General features: G+C 36.1%; 2 protein-coding genes across 6 annotated transcripts in view; both read left to right on the top strand.

The window, feature by feature from the left end:
* The first annotated feature begins 207 nt into the window (after nt 1-207).
* Nucleotides 208-15,254, top strand: PEX13 (peroxisomal biogenesis factor 13). Of its 2 annotated transcripts, XM_031950520.1 has the most exons (6): nt 208-288; nt 759-931; nt 3,750-4,444; nt 6,430-6,555; nt 10,260-10,361; nt 14,946-15,254. In XM_031950520.1, exons 2-6 carry the CDS (start codon nt 783-785, stop codon nt 15,005-15,007), a joined length of 1,134 nt encoding a protein of 377 aa, XP_031806380.1. In that variant the 5' UTR covers nt 208-288; nt 759-782; the 3' UTR covers nt 15,008-15,254. The 2 variants fall into 2 exon arrangements, with proteins under 2 accessions (XP_031806380.1, XP_012395650.1); XM_012540196.3 differs by lacking the exon at nt 14,946-15,254 and having other exon boundaries at nt 10,260-13,297.
* Nucleotides 15,255-18,056: 2,802 nt separating this feature from the next.
* The window catches only part of KIAA1841 (KIAA1841 ortholog), a 60,309-nt gene continuing 53,478 nt past the window's right edge, over nt 18,057-24,887 (top strand). Inside the window, exon 1 of one of the 4 annotated variants that reach the window (XM_031950523.1) lies at nt 18,057-18,321. The gene's annotated coding sequence lies outside the window, so the exon portion shown is untranslated. Of the gene's footprint in view, nt 18,322-19,829; nt 20,400-23,471; nt 23,647-24,887 lie in introns of those variants that run through there. The other 3 variants (XM_031950521.1, XM_031950522.1, XM_003758252.4) reach the window with 3 other exon arrangements.

Raw genomic sequence — 24,887 nt, forward strand, 5'->3', positions numbered from 1 at the left:
CCGAGCCCCGGCACCTGGCTGCTGGCCTCAGCTCTCCCTCACACACCCGCTCCCCGAGGGCGCGGCAGCCGCGGGCACGTTAAGGCCGATCACGCTTCTGCGCTGCTCCCTTCAGCCCGGTTTCTCCGCGTCTGCTTCCCGGGAGCCTCTCTCCAGCGGCGGCGGCGGCGACCGCAGCACCCGAAATTAACCCCTTCAGTCCCTCCGCGGGAATGGGGACGAAAAAAGAAGACACTTGGTGCTACGCGCAATCCCGTCCCCGGAGGAAACACGCTGCGCAGCACTAAGGTACCGCCTTTCCTCGCCGCCATCTCTGGGTCTACCCCTCCCCCGCCCCGCCCCGTCGCGGCCCGCCCCGCCCCTGAGTTAAGGAAACCAGCCAGAGCTCTGCCTGGCTGCACTTAGAAAGGCTGGGATTTGGAGGCCTAGGCTTGTCTCACTGATCCCTGGTAGAGGTATAGCTCCCCAGTGGAATGTTGACTTCCATCTAGAGGGGTGGGAAGACAACGGTCTCCAGGCCTCCTTAGCCGCGAGAGGAAACATCGATAAGCCCCGCCCCTAGCTGGCGAGCTTCCACTCGTAGCCTGGAAGGGAAAGAGGAGAAACCCAGTTGTGTTCCACAGAATGTGGTCGTGTGTCACTCCATAGAGCCTCCGCCGGACTAGAGACTTGCCTTTGCTCGTGAAAAGTCGAACCTTCGGCCTGGAAGGGGGTTGGGGCAGGTTAGAGAAGTGGATGATTCGTCGCTCTTCTCGTAGGGCCTGGCGGCGCGGGACGCTCTGATGACCCCGGTTGGAGCCGCCGCTGAAGCGAGCGGGAGCCGAGCAGAACCGCAAGAGATGGCGTCTCAGCCGCCGCCCCCACCGAAGCCTTGGGAGACTCGGAGGATCCCGGGGGCCGGGACAGGGCCGGGACCCGGCCCCTCCTTCCAGTAAGTGTGGGGGTCCCTTGGCTCATGCTGTCGGGGAGGCTGAGGAAAGTGGGGGAGCGGCGGTTAGGATCGTTGGGTTCGGTTCCCCTCCCCCATACGCCCTCAGCGCTGCGGCCTCCGGGGTGCCAGAGACCGAGAGTAGATGGGCGGGCACCGAGAAAGCAAATCTGAACCGGCTGCGTTCTTGGGCGTTCCGCAGGCCAGCAAGCGTTTGTGAATGTGCCGGCTGTGCCTGCCCGGCGCCGGGGACCGGGGGAAAGGAAAGCGTTCACCGCGCGCCCCGCGCCCCAGGGAAAGGCCCCTCGGGCCCACAGGAAAGAAAATGCAAGCAGTTATGTTGCAAGTTATATGCGGGATATGTGGGGAATTACTAACGACTTTAGAGTAGAGGGGTCGGGGAAGAGTCTGGTGGCAGGGGGGGGGGGGGGGGATTTTAGTTGGGCCTTCCAGGAAAAGCCTTGGAAGTCGGTAGCTGGAACCGATGAGGTGGAGAATTCCAGCGCTAGGGGACAGACAGAAAATGCTCCGAGCTGAGAGGTGGATTGTTTTATTTGAGGAATAGCCGGGTTAGAGTCTCAGGGATAAGAAGGTATAAAAAAAGTTAAAGTAGGAGAGGGGTTAGATTTTGAAGAGTTTTGAATGCCAAACTACGTTTTGTGCTTTGGAGATCTATCGGAAGCCACTAGAACTTTTTGGGAGAAGGAGCCTGATGTGATCTGACATGAGTTTTAACAAAATGTATTCAGTGTTTGAATAGAAGTTAAATTGGAGTAGAGATTTGAGGCTGGTCGACTCCTCCTTCCCCCCCTTCCGCTGCACTAGGATGTTTAACTAATTCAGGTACGAGATGATAATCTGCACTACAGGAGTGGGAGTTAGGGAAGAGCAGAAGGTTGTCTGTGCCCCTAAGCTGAGGACTTAATAATGAAACACAGAAAGGGAGAATGAGAATGCTATACCCATCTTCATGAGTATTCAAAGAATTAAAATGGAATCTGTTTCCCTTTCACTCAGAGCCCCGAGGAAGCCCTTGCTTTGCTCCTCTGTTCTAACTCCTTAATAATAGATTGGCTGGAGCACCTCGTATATATGAGACTTTAACAAAACGTGGATTTTTAAAGGCATTTAATAACTTTATTGGAATGGTTTTGTCCTTGACCTGCCAAGTTCCGTTAATATTTGGATGTAGATTTTGAAAGTAATTTGAAGGCTTATTCTCCCCTACTGTGTCCAGTCTTAACTTCTGATGGTTATTCTGTGCTCCTTGCTCAGATGGAAACGATTTTTAAATTTTGCTCAATCACTGGAAAAAAAAATAAACTTAGCATGTAATATATGTTCTTGCCGAATTGCATCTGTACATGCTCTGCAAGTTTTGGAATACATGGGGAAAAAAAAGATTTAGGATTGTCCGCATAATAGAACTATCTTTGTGTTTATTGTTCACTGTTAATAATAGCCGATACAACATAAATTGGAAACATTTAATTTTATATTTCTTGTTTCTAATTATGTAAAAGATCTGAGTTTAATGAATATGCAGTGTTTTGTTTTTGCAGCACACTTATTTTTGTATGCTTCAGGGTTTCAACTATGTGCCCAAAACAGTTTCCATTGCATGGTAGGAGGAGCTCTTTGTCCAGCAATTCTGAAACTAACAATGATGAGGATTTTCAGTGAGTAGAATAAGGAGAGGAAGAATTGATGCCATATAGTTTCTTTCCTTTTACTTTTATTTACTTTAAATTCATTTTACTGCAAGCAGAACATTATGTTAGACACAGGAAAAATATAAAATTTAGATGACACAGCCCCTGTCCTCATGGAGCTTGCAATCTTAATAAAAAAAGATATACAACCATATCTATAATGTACAATATCACAAGTACCTTGTGGTAAAAATTACAATGCATAAAGAGAAGGAAAAGACTTCTATGCATAAGAACAGAGGCTGAAAAGAACACTAGGATATGTGGTAGGGAGAGAATAGAGGAATTTAGCTATTCTGTATAGGATAAGAAGAATTAGAATATGACACAGAACTGAAAGAATAGGGTAGCATCATATTGTACAAAACTTTCCTTGACAGAGTTTAAACTTTCCTGAGTAGTTGATAAGGAGAGCCTAAAATTTTTTGAGGAAAGGAGTATTATGAACCCTCCATGCGTTTCTTATTTATACTAGTCACCTCTGTATTTAATCATATATGCCATCTTATATTTTTATTTTCTGAATCTTGTGTCCTCAGTGCAGTTGTCAAATAGTAGAGGAAAAGAGCTATTTCAGTAATTACATCCTTTATGTTTACATAGGGCTTTACAGTTTTTAATACACTTAAATATGGTTTAACAGTGTACAAATGCTGTGAAACCAGATACTGTTTTATATAAACTTTGTATCTTCTTTAGTGCCTAACAGATCTTTATACATAATAGATATGAAATAAATGTTTCAATTAATGAATGAAATCTCATTTGACTTTCATAAGCTTATGAGGTTAGCAGGAAATTTTTTTTTTGCCCATTTCCTGAGTAAGGAAGCCAATGATATATTGTATCTCTTGCCTCAAATCTAAGCTATCTTTGGAGGAGGATCTTCTACAATTTTGACTGACAGGCATATAACAAAAGAACTCAAAAAAAATCTAGGAAGGTATAGAGAAAGTACCCACACAACTTGAATTAATTTAGTCAAAATGTAATATTTTTATATTCCCTATGGTATGTATCTCAACTTAAATGAGCATTAGGAACTTAATAAATGATTACCCCTGTAATTTGGATATGGATCCTGAATCTCTGAAATTTTCTTTTTTTAGATCTGCTGATTTGGGTCCTACCTTACTGACAAGGCCAGGGCAACCAACTCTTACGAGAGTACCCCCACCGATTCTTCCAAGGCCATCACAACAGACAGGAAACAGCAGTCTGAACACTTTTAGACCTGCTTATACTTCCTTTTCTTCTGGATATGGAGCATATGGAAATTCCTTTTATGGAAGCTATAATCCTTACAGTTATGGATATGGTGGTTTAGGGTATAACCGGTTCCGTATGGATGATCTTCCTCCCAGCAGATTTGTCCAGCAAGCTGAAGAAAGCAGCAGAGGTGCATTTCAGTCCATTGAAAGTATTGTGCATGCATTTGCTTCCGTCAGTATGATGATGGATGCCACCTTTTCAGCTGTATATAACAGTTTTAGGGCTGTTTTGGATGTAGCCAATCATTTTTCCCGATTGAAAATACATTTTACAAAAGTGTTTTCAGCTTTTGCATTAGTTAGGACTATACGGTATCTCTACAGACGGTTACAGCAGATGATGGGTTTAAGAAGAGGCTCTGAGAATGAGGATTTATGGGCAGAAAGTGAAGGTACTGTGGCTTGCCTTGGCCCAGAAGACAGAGCCGCTAATTCAGCAAAATCTTGGCCAATTTTTTTGTTTTTTGCTGTTATCCTTGGGGGCCCTTATCTCATCTGGAAACTGTTATCCACCCACAGTGAGGAAATAACAGGTAAGGACTATTTGTAAGGTTACAAATAATCATTTCTGTTCTGAAAAAGTAAGGTAACATAGCAGGTTTTTTTAATGAATGAGGTATATCATCAGATTGTAGAAATATTTCATCTGTTTTCCATCCTTCTCTAGATATATTTTGAGTAAAGGATATTTTGACTGGAAAGAGAATAATTAGTGAAAAACAGATTCATATTGATGATATCCAGAATTTTTTTTTTTTACTGGCATTCTTGGCTCCCAACTATCATAAAATTTAGCAATTGAGATGAGAAGTCTACACAAGAAACTACAATGCACAGAAGTATATGATGAAGTGCTATACATAAAGAACAAAATACTAAAGAAGTCAAAAGAAGGGAATAATCATCTCCAACTGAATTTTTCAGGGAAAGCTTAGAAGAGGTAATGTTTAACCTAGCTCAAGAAAAATATGTCTTTTCTAAAGGTAAGAGGATCAGGCCTCCTTCTGTTCTCAAAGACTTCAAAAAAGTTGTCAATCTGTGTAGGTCAAAGGAATTGGCTCGTCCAGGAGCTTCCTTCTCAGATATATTAGGATTCAGATAAATAGGCAACTAAATTATAGTTCAAGTGTGTTTTAGAAACCATGAGTAATGTATTTAGGGGAATAATGGAAATGAGACTGGGACTAGATTGTGAAGGGAAATTTAAATGCTTGCTGATAGCTTAACACTTGGTGCTTTAAGATTTTCAAAGTATGTACTTCTCATTTGATCTTCACAATATCCCTGAAAAGTTATTATTACAGATACTATACTCAATACAGATGAGCAAATGGTCTTGTGACTGGGTCACCTTAACATGGGCACAAAGCTAATTAATGTTAAAGGTGGGATTTGAACCCAGGTCTTCTAGTCTACTTAAATGTATCATACTTTCTCCTCAAATTAAGGATTTTAAACTTTGCAGACAGTAGGAAATCACTGAAGATGTTTGAACACCAGGATATAGCATTTAAGCTGTCCTTTATAGATAGATTAATCTGACAAAAGTGTACAGTATAAATTGTGGGATAGAGTGTGAAGAATACCAGTTAGGAGATTAGTACGAAAGTCCAGGTCAAAGGTATTAATCCAATATGGTCAAAGTAGAAAGCAGGAGTCTGATGGAAGAGACATTTCACAGTGCCTTGTTGCATATAAACCATTATTGTTGAATTGCAGTGAGAATCAGTAGGGCTTAGTAATATGCTTAGATTGTGAAAGGAGGAAGGGGAAAGAAAACCTTCTAAGGTTTTAAGCTCAGGAACTAAAATAATGATGGTGCCATTTTTAGAAGTAGAAAAACATGAAGAAGACCTAAATTGGGGGTGTGGGGTAATAACAGTTTTGGTTGTAGGTTTAACAAAATATTTATAAGAGAGATAATCCAATAAGCAGAAATGTGAGACAAAGGCTAGATAGATTTTAAAGTCATCCAAAAAGTTCATAACTAAATCTGTGGATGTGAATAAACTTGCTAAGGGAAAAGAAAGATTTGGAGGCAAAGGGAAGCACCTCAAGAAAAATTGAAGATGCAAGTGTCAAAGGCGAAAATTGACAGGGCAAACTCTTGAGGAGCAGTTTGTGATAGATGGGATCAAAAGTATTTATTAGTAAAAAGGTTTACCTAAAAGAAGAAATTACTTCCTTTGCTATTGAAATGGAAGAGGAGATAGGTAGAGAAACATACATAGGTAAAAAGAAGGAAAATTTGAAATTTCACATTGTTTGATCTCAATTTCAATTTTCACTGAATACTCATGCCAAAAACTAAAAGATAAATTGGGGGCTGAACAATAGGAAAAGTTTGAGGTGAATTCATAGGAATTCAGTATTTATTGGTAATGAAGAATACATTTTTTGGTTCTCTTAAGAGAGTAAAATATATTGATAGTTTAAAGTTATACCTAATAAAATATGTGGCTTTTTTTTTGCTATTTCCTAATTTACTAACAAATCTAATTCATAATTTGTAATATAGCTACCACCAATTGGGCGAGTGGTGAAGATGATCATGTTGTAGCTAGAGCAGAATATGATTTTGCTGCTGTTTCTGAAGAAGAAATTTCTTTCCGGGCAGGTGATATGCTAAACTTGGCACCCAAAGGTAAATTAGATTCAGTATTTCAGTAGTATTGGTGATATTTAATGTGTAAATTCTTTGTTTTCTTACCTGTGAAATTTTTTGTTTGTGAATTAAAGTGCTCCTAATTTCCACTGAGGATTCAGGATACCATGATAATTTCTAATTACTTACAGTCCTATCTCATATATTAATTTAAAACCTCAAAACCTTTAGAAGAGAAATGCAACATCAGAATTTTGTCCAATAACAATAAAAACAAAAAAGAGAGACATTTTGTGTTTATATAGTGCTTCTTTTAGAAGAACTCAGAATGATGTGAATTCCAAACCATCTTTTTGAAGTATAATGCTTGTATAATCAAATAAATAACCAAAGAATTATCTGCTCTTATTCAAGTCTGTATAGGAAATAGTAGGATTACTGCTACTCTTGACAATGATATTAAGTTTATATTAGATATAAATTACATTAAGTTTACATTCTATATGCTCATAAACCAGGAATAAGGCCATATTTCAGCAAGCCATTTATTTTGAGTATTCCTTTTTAACCAATTTCCAGTGACTTAGCAAACAACTGGAATTTATTTGTATGTTGAATTGCTTTTTTTTTTTAATTGCTATTTTAATGACTTCAGATAAAATTCTTTTCATCGTTATTCCTCTCTAGTCAGAGTAATAGAAATTTTTTTGTGGAGACTCAGTTTGGATAGCAATATTGAAGTCATAATTTTTGTATTAATCACTTTAAAATGTCTGTTATCTTGATGTAAGCACTGGTCCTTTAAAATTTTTACCTGAACTTACTGTCAAATACAGTATTAACTACATTGTAGTAACAGTCTTACTGGTAAATATATTGACTTTTTTAAGGTGGCTAGGTGATGAAGTGGATAGTGTCAGTTCTGCCATCAGGAAGACCTTAGTTCAAATCCAGCTTGACACTTAATTAGCTGGGTGAACCTGAACAAGTTATTTCACCCTATTTTCTTCAGTTTCCTTATCTTTAAAATGAGCTGGAAAAAGAAATGGCAAACCGTTCCAGTATCTATGCCAAGAAAATCCAAAATGGGGTCACAAAGAATAGGACATGACTGAACAACAGCAATAACACATTGATTTGTTGTGTAAATGATTGAGAAATTCAACTGGTTAAACTGATTAGAACTTGCTGAATCTTGAACCATCTCTTCAAATGCAGATATCTTTAATTGCAGATTCCACATAATTCTTTTGATTTATTTGCTTATTTATATGTATTGTTATTAGATTATATAGTGTTTTTCTTCCAGCCAAATACATAGTAAAACAACTGTAATTTTTTAGATTTTAGAATTTGTCTTTTAGCTCTTCAAAAAAAAAACTGGTACTGTACAAATAGAGTTTTTTTGTTTTGTTTTTTAAGATTTAGTATTATAGTTACCTACTACATGAAATGAGGTAAGAGACTAAAGTTAAGGCAGTGTTTACATATAAAGATCAAATAAATGATAGGACAAAACAACAATGGAAAAATGTCTCTGATTTAGTCTGACCCACTTACAGGACCTGTCCTAGAATGGCCTCTACATTAGGTAGTCACAGAAACTCTCATTTTCCTCTTTTTTCCTCTCTTATTCACATCTCTGGCACTTCCTGATTGTCACTTTATATTTGGGCTGGTCTAGAATGACCTGAAGTGGCAGAAAGGAAGGAGGGAAGGAGATCTCCTTTCCATCCTCTCCCTTTACTGCTGCCCTCTTTCCTCCCTAGACCATATCCTCTCCAGAAAAATTCAGGCAATTCACTGAGTCTTGTCATCTCTCTAAAGTAAATGAATGCTACTTCAGTCTTTGATTTATCTAAACCCACACTCACTACTGGTTATCTTTCCTCATAGGAAATGACATCTCTTTCCACATAAGTGGATTTTTTCTAGGGAGCTGAGAGTGGGAAGGGGGGAGAGTGTGGAAAGGAAGAACAGTTGGTTCTACCCCACTTTTGCTCTTTCTTTCGCTGTCATATGGAATAGTGAAGCTGGAAGAAAACTGAATTCACGCAGCTCATCTAGTCTGAGGCATCTCATCTTCCCTCCCCTTACCAGGTGAGCCAGGAACCAGGAAAACCTGTGGTCCGTCAGACACTAGCTGTGTGATCCTGGGCAAGTCACTTTGATTCTCTTTGCCCCTGTTTCCTCAGCTGTACAGTAGGCATGACAATAATGAAAAGCCCCAACTTCCCAGAGTTATTGCAGGAATCAAATGAGCTAACATTTGTAAAATACTTAGCACATAATAGTCACTTAATATTTATTCTCTTCCCTTTTCCATAATCTAACTCATTTTACAAATGAAGAAACTGAGGCCTTGGTTTAGTTTTCGAAGTCATTCAAAGTACTTAATGTCAGAACTAGAACTAGAATCCAGTTTTCTGCCTCATCGGTGTTTGCTCTTGCCACTTGACAAGAAGGATGGTCAACAATCGGACAGGAAAAAAAAAATTCTATGTAGCCTCCAATTCTCTAAAAACATAGTATTATAAAATCCATTTTTGATTCTAGTCTTCTAAGGACTCTTCTGTATTCTAATACAGCCTAGATGAAGACAATCTGTTGTGAATAGAAGGTAAGTATTGAGTAAGGAAGGAGGTTAACTTCTGCTTCTACCTTTTATATATTATAGCTGGATGACAGTGACAGAGGCAAAATATTGGAGCTATCAATGCCCAAGCAGCATTTTTAAGTTTCAGAGAGTTGCCTGTTTCCTCAGCAAACTCCTTTACTGAATTTCCAAACCTAATTCAGTTCAGTGACAAATCTGGATCTTCCCTTCAAACATTGATTGAAATTATCTGGAATCACCCAGGAAAAGTCAAGTGTTATATTCCATATAAGAAGGACTTGATATACTTTAGAAATATTTCTACCAAAAATGTTTTAAAAGATCTTTGATACTAGTGGATTAGGTTAGATAAATGAGGTACTACTATAAATATGCTTTTGTAAGTGTGAAGTATTTAAATTATTAAACAGTTGACAGAAGTAACACTTAACTTTTTCTTTATGACACCATATAATTAGGCATAGATATAAATTATTTAAAATTTTTTAAATTTTATTTTTCAGTTTAAACTTCTTAGCAATAGGTGGTATAGTAGATAGAGTACTAGGCTAAAGTCAGGAAGACTTGAGTTCAAATATGACCTCAAATACTTAATACCTATGTGACCCTGAGCAAGTAAAAACCTCTATCTTAATTCCTTCAACTGGAAAATGGAAAGAATAATAGGACTTACCTTACAAGGTTGTTGTGAGGATCAACTGAAATAATTCTTATAAAAGCACTTAATATAGTGGGAGCTGGCACAGAGTAGACATTAATTTTCTATCACCTTTCCTAGTGTAAACACTCCCTCAATTGATAGACAGCTCCTCTGGGTTTTATATAGCAATGGCTGTAAAAGTTACATGTAAATGAATAGTTAAATATATTGAGCATTTTAGATTTTAAACTTGTTTCTAGGGACTGGTTCATTTAAGTAAAAGAATTAATTTTCTGATAATTTTTTAGATTATAACTGAAATATCTCAGGAAAACAAAAAATTATTAAGGACGTTTTTAAAAATTGGAATTTTATCTATTTTTTTTTTTTTTTTTTTGCTTTGTACTTTATTTTTCTTAATGTCTATTCTGTCAAGTATTTCCAGAACATTTTATAATTACAAAACCTTTTTTTTCCTTCCATCAGAACAACAACCTAAAGTTCGTGGCTGGCTTCTTGCTAGCCTTGATGGTCAAACAACAGGACTTGTACCAGCTAATTATGTCAAAATTCTTGGTAAAAGAAGAGGTAGGAAAACAGTGGAATTGAATAAGATTACCGAGCAGCAACGAGCGTTTACCAACTCGACCCTAATTAGTGGAACCACTGCTACTGACGCATTGGAGGAGCAGGAAGCTGCCTTTGAATCTGTTTTTGTTGAAAATAATAAGGTTCCTGTTACATCTGAATCCACTGGCAAAAGTGGAGATAAACAAGATCTTTGATATCCTTCATATTTACTTAAAATTGAACTGTTTTCAAAAATACAGTTTTGATAATTCTTTAAAAGAAATAACCCACAATCTAATGCAAACATTTGTTTTGGCTATTGTAGGTGTTTTTGCTGCTAGAAAAGACTTAAAGTTGTACTTTAGTAAGCTGGTTCAGAATGTGATCTGGTTGCATTCTACAGGTCATTGGAGTAGGAAATTTTCTTGGTCCTGGATTAAGACTGCCAGTTTCTCATCAAATGCCCCATTGTTTGTCGAAAGAGTTACTTTGATGAACTCTAGAATGTATTCTTAATGGAATGTGGAACTCTTAATTTTTTAAGACTTCTGAACAGATTGTCTGAGAATCCTTAGAAATTAGGAAATAATGTATGAAAACTTGAGAACCAGGCCAAAAAACAAAACAAAACAAAACAAAACATTTCTTGGCATTTTTTTTAAAGACCTTAACTACCCAAAGTAGTTTAAGGGCATGTAGCCAGAGATGTGTCCTTTTAAGTAAGAACTCCTGGATACAAAGAACTAGATGACTTTTATTGCAGCCTAGTTCTGCATTATTTACTTTTGATTATATTTTTTCCACCTTTACAGAATAATTTCACATTTATTCTTTTTTTAAAAATATCTTAGTTCAGTAGAACTTTAGAAAAGTTCAGTAGGAGCATTGTGAATAAAACTACTTACTAGAATGATTTAAAGACTGATTATAGCACCAAAATGCTTTTGAGTCCAGTATGTGTGTCATTTCTTTGTGCTTAGAACCCTACATCTTTTAAGCTCTTAAAAATATGGCTATTTTTATGGAAAGAGTCAAGAGTACAGTAAAGATGCTTTTCCTCAAAAAAACCTGAACAAGCAAGCTCTTTGAGACTGAGTAAAATGATTTACCCAGTTCTAGACATGGTGATAAATTAGCTTATTCGTTAAAATCCTGTTTCTGTCTTAATATGATTACTTTTTTAAATTTCACATGTGGATAATCCTGCAAAATAATTAAAAATGTTACAGGTTGTTTCCTTTAGATTTAAGATTTGAAGCTAACAAAGCAAAGTAGATCACAAATACTATATTGCCATTCAGTTAAGTATCCTACTTGATTTGAGTTCTTTGTTTAAATAATGATTTCAAATGCAACTAAATTTCAGGGTGCCTAAATATCTTCTAGCAAAATCTGGACATTCTTCTAAACCATGATTATAAATGACAGTGATTCCTTTAAAAAAAAAAAAAAAAAAAAAAAAACTTTAATACTAAGCTCAAAATAGTAAAGAAGTTTTAAGATGATGTCTAAAACTGAATTATTTGATAAAATTATGCATTAGTATGCTTTTACTTTTTTTTTTTCTATAACTTTGTATTCTCTAAATGAGTACTTTTTGTTTATATTCTCTAAATGAGTACTTTTAGAACAAACTACAATGTGAGTAGCTTAAATGTAAAGAAATTTATTAAAGGACATCTCTGAAACTTGTTTTAATAGACATTGCTTAATTAGTACTCCTGTCTGAAGAGGAATATGGAACATTTTAGAATTTTAAAAATGTATGATAGAGCTAAAAAGATGGAGAGAAAATAAACTTCCTAAATATGTTAGAGATTCAGCCAAGGTATATAAAAAAATCTTTAAATATTATTCTTACTGACTTTTTCCAGATTTTGTGGTTCATTCTTAAATGTAATTTATGGGATCCATTCTAAATTTCATACCAAAATTCTTTTTTAAAGCATATTAGTTATTTAACTTGATGTTGGGACAGCCAAATTGAATCGATTAAAGTGTAAATAAATGGTCAAAATAAAAATGCCCTTGGTGGTAGACATATTAAATTTGAATTTGAAGCATATAGTTCCTAGGCTAGGGAGTATGGTTGCTATTAAGAATGAAGAAGGAATAACAGAGCACAAAATAATAAAGTGGATAAATATAACTTCATCTTCCATTGACATAGTTCCTATGTCCTTGATATTTTTACTATGGTAGGTTGCTATATAAATTATTGCACTGGTGAGTATATGTATGTGTGGGCATCCCTATTTTACTGGAAAACCAGGAAGGGAATTAAGAATTTTGAAAAAGCAAAGAGTATCTTTGAACTTTCTGTTATCATGACCTTTATGATACAATTTTTCAGGTAGGGCTAAATTTGTTTGCTGTTCAGGTCCCCAGTGTTTTGCTTTATCAATTATTTAATTAAGGAGTGGCTATTTTAAAGAAACTATTAACAAAAACATTTTCAAGTTAAATAATATGATTCTCACATTATCAATAAGCAGACATTTAGCATTCTCAGTTTTTCTGATTGTATTCTTTGACCTATTGACTTAAAGAAAACAAAGTAAGGATACTGTAGTTTGTTAGTCGTTAAATGTTTTATTTTTAGGTATCTGATTTAGTCTATCACTGTGTCATAACTCTATATTAACTTGAATAAAATTATACTTTGTCTTTTATTTTCTTAATGAAAAAAGACAGAGAAAGTGGATACAGTTAAATATATTTTATTTTTAAATGATTGTGAAATCACATGTACTGTATAAATAAAAATAAATTTCATGGATATTGTTTGCAGGTAACCTGAGATTCTGTTTTTCAATTCAGAAGCTAATATGAGAAGTGTTAGCGTTTTTCAAAAGTTAATTTTCTCATGTCATGCACATCAAACTGTTTCTAAACCATTTACATGTTCTTTTTCTTCTGATTTAAACAGCTCCCAATAAAAATAGTTTTATGTTATAAAAGTTACATTAAATGTTGTATGACTGGTATAAAGAAGCTGGGATAGTGAATTAGAAACCCTACACCTTATACCATAACAAATATTCATATGTCCTTTAGACAAGTCCCTTAACCATTTGCTCAGTTACAAAAAAAAAAAAAAAAAAAGGAAAAACACATGCCCTACCTACCTACCTCACAGGGTTGTTGTGAGGATCAAACGAGATTGTGTGTTTATGAAAAGCATACTATAGCAATTGTTAGGTAGAATCACAGCCATGATTCTGGCAGCAACAGCACATTTATTAAAATGCCATATAATTAAATGTTAGCTCAGAAAAATGAAAGAAGATAAGGAAGAAGTAAAAATTTTATAATTTTAAATTTTTCATTGATACTTATGGAGCAGAGGTTCTTAATCTAGGGTCTATGAAACCCATTGTCAGAGGGTCCAATAATTTGGGGAAAAGGGGAGAAAATTAATCTTTATTCTTCCTAACCTTTAAATTGATGTTTGATATCTTCAATTTTGAATGTAGGCAACAAATAGATGTTACCAAACTGCCACAGCAGTCCATGACACAAGAATGGTTAAGAACCTCTACTGTCAAGCTGAAATATAGATGTTGGTAATAATATTGTCATGTATTTGTAGAATACTTTTTTACCCTCAAAATTTAATTATTTCATCAATTATGAGTTATACATAAACATATGTGTATATATATAGAGAGAGAGACATTAGATATAATTCTTCACAAAATAAAACAAAAATACTTGTGTTCAAATAGCAGAACAATTCATTTATTACAAAACTATGATGGGATTTTATGTTCATCCAGAAAAAGAAAAATTAAATTTAGCTTTTCTTTCTTCCTAAAATAGGGCTCTCATATTGATTTATCTAAAACAGACTGAATTGATCCATTTTTTCATATGGTTAAATCATGGATTGTACATGTGCCAAAAGCATTTTTTTCAAATTTTGTATTCAGTTTCTTGAATATTCTTTCCTTTAAGTCTCTTAAATTTTATGTGCTTGTCTTTTTTTATCTAACTAGAAAAATTTTTAAATTACTTTTATTTTGAAATTTTATTGTTATTCTAATAGTTGAATAAGTATTATTTTGTAAAATAAGTAAATTTGAATGATTAATTTAAAGGCATTCAATTTGAATAAATGAAATTACAAATTACATTATGATAACATGTATCTTAAGGGAAATGTGTTAATAGGAATTTTACAAGTACTGTACCTGTATCCTAGTGCAGCTTGAAAGAAAAGGATTGTTGAATGTGAAGAGAAATGTAAAATTTCCAGAAATTTGAAGCAATAGAGGAATTTTCTTTTGGGATGAAGAGTACAAGGACTCAAAATTTGAAGGGAAACATACACAATACATTTATTAGGATTTTTTTTTTTCTACCAAAAAAACATTGTTCTCTAAAGAACATAGAAGTGTATTGTGTAGAACCTGGCTAATTCAGAAATACATCGCATTTTGAGAATCGAGAGATGTGAAAGAATTTTTCCCTTTAATTTTGGGAGCCTTCATAGCTCTGCATAAAAACTAGTGTAAATAAGTTCTTGGACTAGGACATCAATAAGCATTTGAAAGAGCAAGTTCTTTAGAAGTAAATGTTGATTTTTTCTCTTTCTCTCAGGCAATGTGTTCTATGTACCATCTTTTTATGACTCTATTGTGTCTCAACAATACCCAACATAAATTGACCCATGAATTCTTCAGTTCAAGCTCTTCGATTTATTCAGATTACTTCTTTCCTTCTGTAAGTGACCCTGGACTAAAAAAATTTAAGAGATTTTTGCCATTCATATTTTCTTTTTCTGTTTCCAACTCCCAGATTTTTGCCATTCAGAGGTTCTCCTTATACCAAATCCGTCAATCCTTTAACCCCTTTGCATAAGCTATTTTACCTTTTTGGTTGGGTAAAAAAAAAAAAAAAATCTAAAACTCAGATAATCATCTCTTCTGATAACTGATTTGTATTTTAATCCTCATCCTAATATTTTACTAAATGTCTACCCATCTGATCTTATTGACAGTTGCTAACTAAGAATGTCATTTTCCTTTAGAAATTATAAAAGGGATCACCTTGCAACATTGTCTTTTTACATTGTTCCCCATGATGGAATGAGTACCCTATAAAGGAAAAAAAATAGCACATAACCTTAATTGTGAATATACTGATGCTAATTATAAATGTGACATTGATACAGTGTTAAATTTGATAACTGATATTCACAAATACTAGGAGAGTATGTTTTATTTTCCTAAGTCAACTTGTGGTGCACTTTTGGCTTTTCACTCTTTTATTATGTTTTTCTGGATGTTCTAGTACACAAATAGACATTAATAAATATTTAGGTGAATAAGTAAAACAAAACGCAAAATAAAATTCTATATACACTTAACTGTTTGTATTATGAATAACCAGATGTTTGCTTGAAATGTTCTCTCCATTCCCATTCTAAGTTATCAGAGCTGAGTACAAGTGCATAGTAAAGATGTTATGTTCTTGAATCCTTTAATTTATTCATTGTTATCCAAATTTAGTTCTAACTAGCAGCAAATTCTGTGGTTTTATAAAATTGTAAAGGTTTTGGGAATGATATGGTTGCATCACTCCCCTCCACCCCAACATTTAGAGAAAAGGCTGCAAATCATCTAAACATTTCACTTACATCTGAAAAAATGAATTGTTCCTAAGAATAATTTGACAAGTAGTTAATAATATGAAATTTTATAATTATAAAAAATTTGTATTGTCTAGCCCTTTAGTACTTTGATTTTTTTTCTTTTTGCTTAAGTTTAATATATTCCTTTTGACAACCTACTTCACTTATTTTTAGTCTTGAATGTTACTAATTTAAGAATTTGAAGTAACTTTTTTCTGTAAATCTACTTTTCTAAGCTAATTCATTATCAAGATTTATTCTCTTAAAAAAATTTAAAAGCAGCTCATAGAGTCAGTATAGAATCAGCCAAGTCTTCAACAACTTTTATATTTATAGTGCTGTCCTGTTAGGTTTGTTATTTTAAGATAGAACAAGTGCTTTCCTGAAGTATAAAGGAAAGTTGGTCAAAGTAGTTCAATGCAGTTTGTGTCCTAATGCATTATTTTAAATAAATTGATAATTCATGATAATACGTAGTTATTCTGTTAACCAAAAATAACTAACCAGACTATCCAGTTTTCCAAATGTTCTGGATAAATAGGATTTTACTGTAGTCTAGTTGACCTTTTTAATTTACATGTGGAAAACAGGCAACTTTTAAAGACCAACTGAAATTAAATTTAGTGTTAATAACTTCACTATTATTGTTCAAACCATCTAATTAAAATTTTTTAAGTACCAAAATACACTAAAACTTCATTGGTGGGAGCTAGAGATTGTAAATAGTTTAATTTGAAGAAGATACATTAACTAGGTTATTGCTTATTGTACTTTAATAATAAATCATATTGAAATCCATTGATTAAATGGTTTGTAAATTTCCATAGTCCCTGGCAACCAACTTTCTGAAGGTAGATGATTTTAGGGTTTTTTTTTAGTGTTTATTGCCAAGAGTCTTTGCTAAATATTACTGTATGTAGGAATGAAATTTCTTTAGGAAGCTACTTATAAAGAATAAAAAATATTTCAGAACTCTGGAGGAATAAAAATGATAAGCTGATAGAATAGAAACATGAGCCTTGGTGGATAAAGTACAAGTATGCTGTCTCTTCCTCTTTGGGCATAATCAGGACAAAGTATAAGGTGAAGATAGGTGTTATGTTGCACAAGAAATTTGGGGATAGGGGGTTGTCAGACCTGTAGGAAGAGCCATTCCCTATAAATACGTGAACTTAGACATCACCACTTCCATGGAGAACTGAAATATAGGCTAAGCAGTTGGCCTGTTATCATACCAGAACACTATTTTAATTTTTGATACTGGAGTCTTTTATGTGAACAAGTTTACATAAAATTATTTGCACTCGCCTACCCCACCAAAGCATCTGTGCTCTGAATTATTCACAGTAGCTTCAGGAATAGTAATGGGTTCTTGAAGTTTGGAGGGAGAAATTACCAAGCTGGAAAGGTTGAGGAAAGTTTCACAAAGGAAGTAGTACTTAATTGAGACCCTTAAAGATGTCTCATTTGAATAATGAAAAGTAGAAGATGATTCCAGATACATAGAGGATACTGTGCAAGAGCAAAAATATAAAGGCACAGTGAATTGACTTCTTTGACTGTAGTAAAGAATTTGTCTGCAATGGGATATAAAATTAAGGCTGAATTGCAAAAGACTTTGAACGCCAAATTAAAAAGTTTTGAGATTTCCCCTACTAGCAGTAGGGAGCCACTGATAGCATTTGAGCATATAGTTATAATATACTTGTTGTGTTTAATGTTGTTCTAAGTTCAATATCCATAATAGGACAGTTAGGTAGTCCAGTAGATAGAATACTGGGCCTGGAGTCAGGAAGACATCTTCCAGAATTTAAATCTGACCTCAAACACACTAGCTGTTTGACCATGAGCAAGTCACTTCACCCTGTTTGCCTTATCTGTAAAATGAGTTGGAGAAGAAAATAGCTAACTACTACAGTATTTTTGCCAAGAAAACCCCAAATGGAGCCACAAGAGACAGGACTGAAAATGATTGAATGACCACAAAAATCCAGAATAAAATTTAACCAATAAATTAAATGTTTCTCTATTAACAATTCTTTTCAAAAGAAAATAAGCTTTTCTTTGAAAAATTCTTAACACTATTCAAATTAGGATTTTTTCAAAGTTGATCGAAGGCCTTGTGTAATGCCACACTGAGTATGGCCTTTGTAGCAAGTGTTGCCATGGTTCTTTTTACAGCATGGTAAAAAGATAGCTAATGTTTGACTGGGCAACAGACTGGGTGATGTGCAGCTTTTAATACACTGAAGGAACAAAAATGCTTCCAGCACCTATGAAAAAAGAAATTAAGAAGCCTGGAAGAAATAAGACCAAAGAGGGACCCAAGAATGCTTTGTGAAAGTAAGGGAACTTAATCATTTTATTATTATTATTATCCCTTTAGTTTAATCAATAAAGTAATTTTCAAAGGGAACTGAAAAAATATTAAAATCTTTTTTCTTAGGGACTGATAGATCCAGAAGTTTTAAAGAGAAAGTACTTTCTCACAGAGACTGACCTTATCCCCAATCCTTCCAGTTTTGCCTGTGATACATGAATTTGCATATTTATATATTGCTTAAAGCTCAACTTATAAGTAAAATTTTTGAGCTTAAGAAAGTTTGTGTGTATTTTCAAAATTTTTGTCATTAGTGTTTACATTAGTACATTTTTTAAGGGCATTAAATCTCTTTATGTTTTATATTAACTTAGAGTATTGTCTTTACTCTATAAGATAAGAAGATCTAGAATGAATACTGAGGTAGAAAACTAAAAATCGTAAACTTTAAGAAAAGGAAACTTTCTTTGGGAACAATCTATTTACTAAGTGATTGGAAACCACAGAAGGAAAGGTTTCATAATCTGCCTGGACTAGAATTTCCTCATTTTAGGGGATTAGACTAGATGTCCCTTGAGATCCATATATAGCGTTATAGTCCTATTAAAAAAAAATGAAATGAAAAGATGTATTGAGAATCATATTGATAAGAGAGATTTCTGCAGCTCTCAAACCATACAGTATTTCTGCTATGTATAAATACATTACTTGGGAAACTACCCAGTTCTGCACTGTTCTTATTAGCCAAAGTAACTAGTATCACACCCCTGTTATTATTCTGTCTCTGATTCCTTCCCTCTCAATTGTTTGCCTTTTTCAAACTTTTTCAGGGTCCTTCTAGAGAAGAAAGCCATTTGATAATTTAAATTTGTTAAATTATTAGTAACAATGAAGATTAATATTACATTTTTAGGGCAAAAAGGATATTCCAGAGATCCTTTATCAGTTCCAAAGGTATTTACACTCTAAAAAATTATTCAGGCAAGAACAGTGCTTAGGATAAATGAATCACGGGATTTTAGATTTAAAGGATAACTTTAAAGATCTTCAATACCACACACAGATACACTTTTACAGATTCAGTGATCATTTATTAAACTATTATGTGCCAGGCATTGTGCTAGACGCTGGACATTCAAAAACAAATTTCAAGTAAGGAAACTTAGGCGATAGTTTTACAGATGCTGTGATAAGGGTGGTACTTTTGGTCAGGAATAACAAAACTGTGCCCCTCAATGAGGCAAAGGGAAGGTGACTTTTCCTGTTATACTTAAGCATAATTAAAATGTCAGTTATTAGTACTGCAACATAAATTCCAGTTTATCATCTGACCTAACGGACTACCATTTCTCTATATTTCCAATTTCTTATATCTAAACCTTAAAGTGCTGCCTTTCTTCTGGGCCTGAGGTTAGTTGCCCAGGGCCCCGCCTGCGGGAGTTCGTTGCTAGGAGATGAGACGCCGGGAGGGCGGGGGCCGCTGCACTGCGACAAGCCGGGGCGTGGACGGGAGCGGGAGGGGGAGGGGTGGAGTGGGAGGGAAGAACTGGTGAAGGGAAAGGCGAGGCAGCTGCATGGACACCGACGCGTCCCACTCTCTCTCTCCCTCCGACGAGAGCCTCCCCTATTGGTCCGCCTGTTGCTCTTCTCGCCTACGATTGGTGAAGCTGTGTTCGGCCTAGTTCCTCAGTCCCGCCTTCGCTCCGCGCTCTTCCAGTGGGGCCGGCCGCCGGCTTCTGCTTTGGGTTAGGGCCGCTGTGAGCTTTGGGCTGGGGGTCCGAGAGCTTCATGGCGCGTGTGAGGGGTGCCCCGGCCGCAGCAGGTGACGGGGGCACGGCGGCGGCGGCGAGACCGGCCCTGGGCAGGTGAGTGAGAGCTGGCGGCGAGGCCGTGCCGGTCTCCGCGTTCCGTGCCGGTTCCCGCCCCTCGACTCCCCATTAGGGGCCAAAGAATCCGTGTTCTTCATCAGCGAGTCTGCGCCCAGCTCGACTCCGTTCTTTTCGCCGGGCGACAGGCTCCGCGGCCTTCTTGAGGACGCTGGTCCCTGGCTGAGGGACGCCCTTCGCCGCCTCCTGCTCCAGACGGCCGGCCGGCGTCCGAGGTAACCGGCTCCGGGGTCCCCAAGGCGTCTGCCCCTTTTGTCCACGGCCCCGCCCTCGGCCTGGGAGGGATGCCCTCGGCCTGGGAGGGATGCCTCTTGAGCACGGGAAGACTATCTTGAGGCTTGGGGGGGGGGGGGGGGGGGGGGGGGGGGGGGGGGGGGGGGGGGGGGGTTGGAGAAGGCTTAGAAGAGACTCGGCTACGGACGAACCGGATACCCGCTTGCCCAGGGGAGAGGAGCCGTGTTGGGTTTGGGGGTGACTCTACGTCCCTCCGGAGAAAAAAGATAGTGAAGGTGCTGGTGCGCGTCCGGGACAGGCGCCTACTATACCCTAAACCGGGAGAAAGACGAGGTTTCCAGCTAGACTAGAACGGGACCCGCGGTCTGGGCTGCCCGCTGACCTGTACGGCTTGTCCCTTTCCCGAGATGGCGGGCGAACAGGGACCCCTTGGGAGCTAAACCAACTCCAAACCGCTCGGGGACTCTGGGTCACGAAATCTTCATCGAGTGACTTCGGTCCTCCTAGTTGGGCGCTTTCTTTCTGTTCGAGCGTCTGCTGGATTTTAGTCCTTCATTGGGTGGGACTCTGCGAAGCATCCCTTTCTTCCCAAAAGCGTCTTACTGGGTATTGTTTTAGCTGCTGAGGAAGCGGTTTTTTCATGCATAGTATGGTCTTTTAAAAAATTTTAAATCTCTCTGTTAAATCAAAATGTTTTAAGCCGGTTATTTCCTATGATCAGATGCATATATACAGTAACGTGTTACTCTTTAAACATCTCACAAGTTCTTAATATTTTTTCCTAGTCAGAATTCCATTACTGTTCATTTTTTTTAATTGACTGTAATAGTTTTCCAATTAAAAAAAAAACTATCAATATGTGTTGAAAATCACTGTACTTTTTTTTAATCATCGAGAAAGATAAAAGAAGATAGAAAATGCAGTTTTTTTTCCTTAGTGAGAAGCAAGAAGAACCAATCACCGGGTATTCTCTAATGTGCATTTGAAATTACTCAAGATCATAAATAGCTGCAGCATAGTAGAGAGAGACTTCTTACATCTACCTACTCTGTCTCATCCCTAGCACTTTAGACACTTCCCTAAGATTATAAATTGTGGAGAAAGGGAACCCCCCCATTGGTTGAAGGAGAGTTCTTATCTAAGTTCCCTATCAGAAGTCTAGCCCCATCTTTGAAATTTTTTTTAAGGCTGACAATGGGACACCAACCTTACTTATGAGTATAGTCAGATCCCATTCCACTCTCACTCCTCTGGTGGAGATCCCTCCACCCTCTTTAGCAAAAGTGCCCCATCTGATTGTTACTGTCTGGTTTGATCCCAAAGGGTCTTTTCTGTTTTAGTGAATCACTAGCAACCTAAGTGAGTTTTAGTTAAAGTTTTCAGAGATCACCTTAAGCCTGCATTAGGGATTGAAAATAATTCAAATTATTGAGGCTTCTAATACCTTTTCAAATGCAGCCAGTCTCTTTTTGGTCCAAAGCCCCATCATTAGAATTAAGTGGGAAAGCAGCTATATTCTTGGAGAGATGAAGCTAGTAGGACAAGTCATTCTCCAGATTCAGTGTTCCCCTTTTTAAAAATTTTAATTACATGCTATATATGCAAAACTATTACATAGTCATAACACTAGTTTGTATTCTACATGAAACATTCCTCATCTCAACTGCTTGTGCCCTACTTTATTCAACTACTTTGTATTTATTTGTATATGTTCTCTATAGATTTACTTTATATTTATGCATAAACTTATCCCCTCCCCCCAGAATGTCAGCTCTTTAAAAGTAGGAATAATTTAATTAATTATATTTGAATCCTTATATCCTATGTACCTAGCACATAGATGCTAAATACATACATGTTCAATGTTTGTTAAACTAACATGATGTTTTTGTGGTAATTTAGGATTGAAAGAAATAATTCTTTACAAAATAACCCCAGATGATAATGGTATTAAAGCTTGAAATGCTTGGTTTTCAGATTGCTTTAATAGAGGTATTGTTTCATCTCAGGTTATCCATCATATATACATTCTTGAATCTCATTAATTTGAAAATTACTGTTGTACCACATTTATCTTTATTAAGCTAAATATCCATAAGGGATGAGGACAAGACCTGTGATTTCATTGGTATAGGAACTCCTTGGATTTTTTTGTTGTTTATATATTTATTCAGGAAGGTAAAAAAGTGTATTTTGACTATTCCTTTTCTCTTGGCTTGATTCTTGATTATTCATTAGTTGTTTGGCATAACTAAGTGTTTTTCTTGGAGACTTTTTAGACAGAATAATTTTAATACCAGGTGAGCAGCAAGGAGATGTATGCTCAAAGTGTTCACTCTTGCTTAATGGGGAATTTAAGGTACTCCCATTTGCAGATATCAATGGGTTGACTGCATTAATCTCCACGATGTTGTAGAGATTCCTGGAGATTTATTTTCTCCACTTAAGGTTCTCTTATTCTGTCTGAATTGATCCCATTTACGAAAAAGCTTTATAATTTTACATATTTTCAGGGGTTTGGTTTGCCCATCCATAGAGGAAAGACCAAATAGATTACAAAAAAAATTATTGTTGTCTAGATTTCAACATGTAACTGAATGGACACCCTATAGAGTTTGTCCATCTGGAACTGAAAAGGGAGATGGAAAATGCAATGTACCAGAATTGGGAAGAAGGAAGAATTAAAGTTAGTTGGGTCACTTTTGGGAAATTATAAGTTAACTTTATTGACTCCAAGCTTCCATAACAATAAAGATCCATCTTTTCAACACAACTATTTTATGAGTCTTGCTGTATGACAACAACTCAAAAACAACACTAACTCTAAGAACTAAAAGTATGTATCACATAGAGGATAATAGAAAGGTGGATATGAGCAGGCTGCAATATAAACAATAGAAAGTACCCCACAGCAGTAAAGAATGTCATCAAAGAAAAGTATGACAAAAAGATATAAGGGCTTTAGATATATTATCTCATTTGATCTTTTAAACAATCCTGACAGTGGGTGGTGATATTAATTAATTGATGTTCTCATTTCATAGTTGAGGAAATTGAAGCAAACAGACCTTGCATGACTTGTCCAAGGGCCGGTCATAGTCTCAAAGCAAAGAAAAGGGAAATGGGCAGTGTGTCCGGTGGTATCATTTTTTTTATGCTGAGAGAAAGGAAGAAAGGCCTCCAGTACCTTGGGAGAAGCCTCAGTAACAAAGTTTTGGCAGGACACAGGTGGGTTGCGATTTGTATCACTGAAGATTAATCCTAAATCAATGAGATCCAAGATTCATTCAAAAAAGAGGATGTGCTATATTAATTCAATTACCAATCACAGTATGAAACTAGACAATAACAAAAATTTATTTAATAGACTAAAGGACATGGGACACGAGAAATAATGAAAATTATATTAATCATCACATATATATTAATTACATTATTAAAAAGTAGTCAAATCTATATATATATGTGTGTGTGTGTGTGTGTGTGTGTGTGTGTGTGTGTGTGTGTGTGTGTATATATATATATATATATATATATATATATATATATATATATATATACATACACCTAGTTGATTCTGAGACCTTTGTTTTTTAACAGGGGTTTGAAATGTTGCATGATTGATATTAAATCTGATCATATTGTGGCATATGTTCCATATATATAGTATTTAACATATACTTTAACATATTTAACATGTATTGGTCTACCTGCTATTTGGGAAAGAGGGTGAGAGGAAGGAGGGGAAAAATTGGAACAGAAGGTTTTGCAAGGGTCAATACTGAAAAATTGCCCATGTATATATCTTGTAAATAAAAAGCTATAATAAAAAAAAGTAATCAATTCTATTTGATATTGATTAATAGAAAGGCAGCTAGGTGGAAGTAGAGTTAGGAAGACTCATCATCCTAAATTTAAATCTGGCCTCAGTTACTGACCAGTGACTCTGGGCAAGTCACTTTACCCTGTTTGCCTCAGTTTCCTCATCTGTAAAATAAACTGGACAAGGAAATGTCAAGCCAATTCAGTATCTCTGCCAAGAGATGAGTCACAAAGAGTTGGACAAGACTGAAAAACGACTAAAAAAAAATTAGAAAACTAGGTCATTGAAACAGACTTTTCTTGTTTATCTACAAGAACCAAGAAGCATTTATTAGATCCAGAAGCAGTTAAAGGAAGGAATCCAGTGTTTGATAAATCTGAGAACATAAATTACTTGGGGAAAGACTCCCTTTTGGACAAGAACTTCTGGAGAAACTTTAAAGCAGTGTGGCAGAAATTATTTAGTCCAGCTAGCATAACACAATGTCCAAATGGATACCTGAATAAAATGTAAAAAGGTCATGTCATTAAAAAGTTTACTTATTTCTTGCTAATGTCTTCATCAAAGATATCCTCAATTTGTGTATAAATCTTCCGCATAAAGATTTTGTGTGAAAGACCTGGGTTCAAATTCTGACTCTACCACT

This window comes from Sarcophilus harrisii, chromosome 2 (assembly GCF_902635505.1).
Source record: "Sarcophilus harrisii chromosome 2, mSarHar1.11, whole genome shotgun sequence".
Classification (NCBI taxonomy): Eukaryota; Metazoa; Chordata; class Mammalia; order Dasyuromorphia; family Dasyuridae; genus Sarcophilus; species Sarcophilus harrisii.

Coding starts and splice junctions, on each gene's coding strand:
- PEX13 (XM_012540196.3), top strand. CDS start 783: ATGACCCCGGTTGGAGCCGCCGCTGAAGCGAGCGGGAGCCGAGCAGAA. Junction 932..3,749: donor GGACCCGGCCCCTCCTTCCA/GTAAGTGTGGGG, acceptor TTCTTTTTTTAG/ATCTGCTGATTTGGGTCCTA. Junction 4,445..6,429: donor CCACAGTGAGGAAATAACAG/GTAAGGACTATT, acceptor TTTGTAATATAG/CTACCACCAATTGGGCGAGT.